The sequence below is a fragment of the Hipposideros armiger genome, unplaced genomic scaffold (genome assembly GCF_001890085.2).
Source record: "Hipposideros armiger isolate ML-2016 unplaced genomic scaffold, ASM189008v1 scaffold_790, whole genome shotgun sequence".
Taxonomy (NCBI): Eukaryota; Metazoa; Chordata; class Mammalia; order Chiroptera; family Hipposideridae; genus Hipposideros; species Hipposideros armiger.
Genome location: NW_017732140.1, coordinates 447,386 through 452,116, shown reverse-complemented (window position 1 = coordinate 452,116; position 4,731 = coordinate 447,386). Strand labels below are relative to the sequence as shown.

Sequence of the window (4,731 nt, the reverse complement as noted above, 5' to 3'; positions counted from 1 at the left end):
TCTATGCTACTTCCAAGCCACCCTCATTTTGAGCAAGGTTTCCCAAATCTGCCAAGAACCCCAAGTGATTCTAAAAGCCTGTCCCCCTTGGCCCTTCCTCGAGACTCTGAGGAACCACATTGAACAGGCACCCGGGTGGCATTCATAAACAGGAAACGTTGAAAACACTGACCTGAGTAGCGATCAGTTCAGCCACACAAATCTGAACTGCAACAACATGATTTTAGGGCTCTGGCCTCCGCAGGGAGAGTGACAAACAGTCTCCCCTAAAGTTCCTGGGTTCCTCCTAATGAAGGCAATCATTGAGTTACTGCATTCTGAGACCAGGGACTTACTCATGGTAGCACCACACCTGTCGGCACCTCAGAAAGAAAAGGTGCCCACAAAACCACAGCCTGCATCCGAGACCGTTTCCCTCAGGACAGGTCTTAGGCTTGTCTGCGATGACCCCACATACAGTGCATGAGGCAACTGAGGAGGCAGTAAGTTAGTATGCGTGCCCACAGCCACAGACGTCTCTGGGTGACTTTGGCCAGCACATCGAAGGGCCATCCCGTGCCACAGTGTGCAACACGGGTTTTGCTAGGGGCACACACATATGGGGCATTCAGGGTCAACCGCAAAAAGGTGCCCACCTGCCGAGCCCTGGGCCCCAAGCCCTCTGAGAAGAGCTGTGGGGCCGACCGCCAGTATCCTGCGCACACTGTCCACAGCACGCCCGTCCTCACAGCACTGCACGGGCGGGGACTTCACATTTGCTTCTGTGACCGACTGGTGTGTCCCCTCCCCCACCCCCAGCCTGTAAGCCCACCCAGTCGTTTCCTATGACCATTTCTATCGCTATTTCTCCCGAATTAGCTGCCAAGAGCAGAGCCTGGGACACAGACACTGAGTGACAACATCAGAGCACAAAAAAGAGGCCAGTGCTGTCTCCCCAGGGCCTAAAGTGAGACCCAGGGACCCAGCAGCCCTGGCCTGGCACCTAGGTGACAGGTGAGAATGTGTGTGGCTGCAGTGCAGTGACAGCACACACCTCAGCAGCAGGGTCGGAACATGGACACAGGCGCACAGGAGACACAGCCAGGGACACCCAGAAATGCCAGCCCTGGGTTAGGCCACGGGGCTGGAGTCAGCAATGTGAGTTACTAGCTCCGATAGCACCCTCAATCAGCACCCTCCAGCTGGCCCAAAGGCTCACGTTGTCAGCATAAAGCACCCCACAGAAGATAAGGGTGACAAAGCAAGGGTGCTGATTTGTTTACACAGATCACTGTGGGTCACCCTCAGTGACAGCAGGAAGTGACAACAGACTGTGTGAGTGAGCCAGGGACACAGAAGTGATAGCGCTAGCAGTGAGGAGTCAAACAGGGGAATCACCAACAGACCAGCCCTCCACAGAACTCCACAGGGTTCTGGGCTATTAGGAGAAGGTGTGATTGTTTGGATGACAGAGCGCCTGCTCGACAGGGCAGGAAACACACAACACGTTCTAGACAAGAGAACAATTCAACTAGTCTAAAGTCAACAGCCTAGATCTGCTGGAGAGACAAAGATGTATTACCTTGTAAAGAAGTTACTAAATGGTCCCAATATTTTCAATTTACTCCCCTCCTCAATTGCACCAACACACTCCTGCCGCTGTAGGTCATGGGTTTCCTTGATGGAGCTCAAGGTGACATCGGTAAACTGGGGGTCATCATCATTCTCCAGGGTCACGATGGCACTGGAGCTGCTCGTGACCACCAGGTCCAAGATGTCCTCATTGCTGACGGACAGCGTGGTTGACAACTCTGTGCCGAGGCTGGACACGCTGCACACGGAGACATTGTCGCTGCGGTTCAGGGCTTTGGTGGTGGGGCTATAGAGCTTCACCGTGTCATAGCCTGTCCTGGGGAACGTGGAAGACTTCCGCACACTCTGCTCCCGCTCAGCGCTGGTGGNAAGAGGAAATGACGCCTCACGTCCAGATGACCGTGGTCCACCTTCTTCTCAGAAGTTTCCTCTTGGCATTTCCTTCCCCTCTTGCTCTCCCAGCCGGGGCCTCTGCAGAGGATCACATGAGGTTGCGTCCACTCCAGGGCAGTGCCCCAGAGCAGGGCACCACTGTCCCACACAACTCCTTCACAGTGGGCCCCACAGTGAGTCCCACGGGGAGGGCTATTTGGCACAGCTGTCCCCCCTGCCAAACTCTCGAGGATGGAGTGCTCTTCACAAATGCGAGTTTGCTTATACCCAAGGCCAGTCCACCAAGGCAGTGCCCGTTGTAACAATGCCCCCCGGGACGGAACTGCTGCCTTCCTCTCCCCACCTGGCATGCGAGATTAGAATGAAGGCACGTCACCTCCTTTCATCAGCCCTCGCAGATGCAGCTGGAACACGATGTGGTCGCCCAGGGTACAGCTTCACTGTCAGACAGACTGGGGTGAAGGAGGAGGGGAGCTGACCCCTCCAAATGCCATCGCCAACCAGCCAGAGGACCATAAGCCTGTTTATCCACACAGTGGAGACACCCCAACTACCCTCAAGCCTTCCGTCTTTCCATCTTGCTCCGTTAATTCCTCCACCCACCAGCGTCTCCCTCATCCTTCCTCCTCACTGTCCATCACCCTCCAGATGTCCCCCCACCCCTTACTCAGCCTAAAGGCTGGGTCCCACGTTTCCACGTGCCCTCGACTCCCGACTGCCTCTCATTTCACTGCACTCACTTAGCAAAACCACAACCTGCCCACGTGCACCTGCGCAGGAGACACACCGGAGAAGAGGACCAGCCTCGCGCGGCCCTGGAAGCTCCCCTGCGACCACAGTCCCTAGCCTCCACTCTGCACTCACCTAGGTGACTGTCACACCTCTTCCTCACTCCTCTCACCCAGTCACTGCAGTCCCATCCTCACTGTCAGCTGAGGACCTTACTTCCTAGTTCCCCGAACAAGTGAAGCAACAGAAAGAACTTCCACTGACGTCACCACACGCTGGCGAGGACGTGGAGCGGCAGGAGCCCTCTCACGCTGCTGGGAGTGCAGACGGCACAGCCGCTCGGGAAGGCAGTTTGGTGGCTTCTCACAAAACTCAACACGCTCTATCCTTCAATCCAGCAATCGGGCTCCTTGGTGTTTACACAAAGGAGCTGAAGCCCAACGTCCACACAAAACCCTGCGCACAGGCCTCTGTGCTGTTCCTCTAGTGCACTAAGCCTGCCCGGGCCCCTCCCCTGCTTGCGTCACCCTGTCCTCCCAGGTATCCATCCTCTTGGTTAACCTCCTTACCTCCTCAGGTCTCTGCTTACATCTCTCCTCCTCACTCACCTGACGGGCACTGCTTTGGTGGCAACTCTGACCAGCCTATTCTGTGACCTGCCTTCTCTGGTCCTCCCAGCCCTCCCACCACCTCTACTTCCTCATTTCCTCCACAGCACACACTCCTCGCTGCATTTATCTATCTATTGATTGGGGTTATTACCTGCCTCCTCCCACTAGAATATAAGCTCTTTGAGGGCAGGGTCCTTGTTTTGTTCACAAATGCAACCCAAACACCTGCCGTGCCGTGGCGTATGCTGGGTGCTCCGTAAATACTGCTCGGAAGACTATATGAGAAACATATTCAAGGACATAGCACAAAGCTTGGTGCACTGCAGGCACTCGACAAATAATCATGGCTATGACTTGCTGCCCGAGAAAACCAAGTCCAGCAGAGCACAGGGCGCCTGCTCTGAGCACAGCCGTCCTGCCGACAGACGGGCTCTCCGAACAGTGAACAGTGTCTGCAGTGGGAAGCAGGCAACCTCCCGCGTGTCCAGAACACACCCAGCTGGCTTCCTGTGGCTCTCGTCAGCCATGTTTGCAGAGGGACACGATCTGCATGCTCATCAAACTCAAAGGACAGCCTCAAAGCTCACCTGGAGTTACAGAGACATCTCTAGCCACGGTCACTGATGACCTCCCAGGTGCTACAATAGCTGTGAAGATCAGTGGTTAGAAAGGAAGCACAGGCTTTCCATAATCAAAGAGGCTGAGCTGCTGAAAACCCAGCTGGTGCAAGAATTCACAATGGGGGGAACTGAAAACCTTGGGGTGGGGAGGTCAGTATAGACTCAGCGGGCCCAAGGAAAGGGTGTGTGCCTGTGAAAACACTTAAGCAGAACAGAAAGGAGTACTCTGAAGAATGGAGACACTCACACACCTTCAGTTTATAATAATGGCAACCACCCTACTCGTTTTCTTGATAAAATCTTTCCTGCTTCTGTCATGCTCAAGGCCTCCTCCCACAGGGAGGCAGGCGCCTGTCCCTGACTCTGCTCTGTCGCTGTTCTCCTCCCCACAGCCAGCCCTGGAAGGTCAACTGCACAGCCAGCAGGCAGTAAGCTGCAGGCGTCAGGCCTCAGAGCTGACCGGAGCCTCACTCCCACTTTCCAATGCCTGCATGACTCTGACACTCCGGGAGGAACAGGCTTTCTCAAGCTGCTTGCCCACGATGCCCTCTTCCTTCCCTCCAAGGAGCTCCCGTGCCCCGAGACCACGGGCTGACCTCCCTGCCCTGGTTTAGCGTCTCCTGGCAGCTTCCAACCACCCTTCTGCAGAGCACCCATCAGCTCCACCGACACGCCTGCAGAATCTCCACTGCTCCGGATGGCAGCCCACTTCCTCTTGCTCTCCCAGCCCAGAAAGGGGGACCTTTCTGCTCACGGCACACACTTACCAGAGGCAGTGTAGTGCCTTCTGCAGAAAGGGCATGGAC

At 55.6% G+C, this 4,731-nt stretch overlaps 2 protein-coding genes across 2 annotated transcripts in view; both read right to left on the bottom strand.

The window, feature by feature from the left end:
- Nucleotides 1–1,620, bottom strand: part of LOC109374116 (TBC1 domain family member 14) — an 87,143-nt gene extending 85,523 nt beyond the window's left edge. Inside the window, exon 1 of the mRNA XM_019628446.1 lies at nucleotides 1,562–1,620. The gene's annotated coding sequence lies outside the window, so the exon portion shown is untranslated. The remainder of the gene's footprint in view (nucleotides 1–1,561) is intronic.
- LOC109374111 (TBC1 domain family member 14-like) overlaps nucleotides 1–1,944 on the bottom strand; it is a gene marked incomplete at its 5' end in the record, with an annotated part of 16,683 nt that extends 14,739 nt beyond the window's left edge. Inside the window, 2 exons of the mRNA XM_019628431.1 lie at nucleotides 676–681; nucleotides 1,561–1,944. Coding sequence (XP_019483976.1) covers nucleotides 676–681; nucleotides 1,561–1,944 — 390 coding nt within the window. The remainder of the gene's footprint in view (nucleotides 1–675; nucleotides 682–1,560) is intronic.
- Between the last annotated feature and the right edge of the window lie 2,787 nt (nucleotides 1,945–4,731).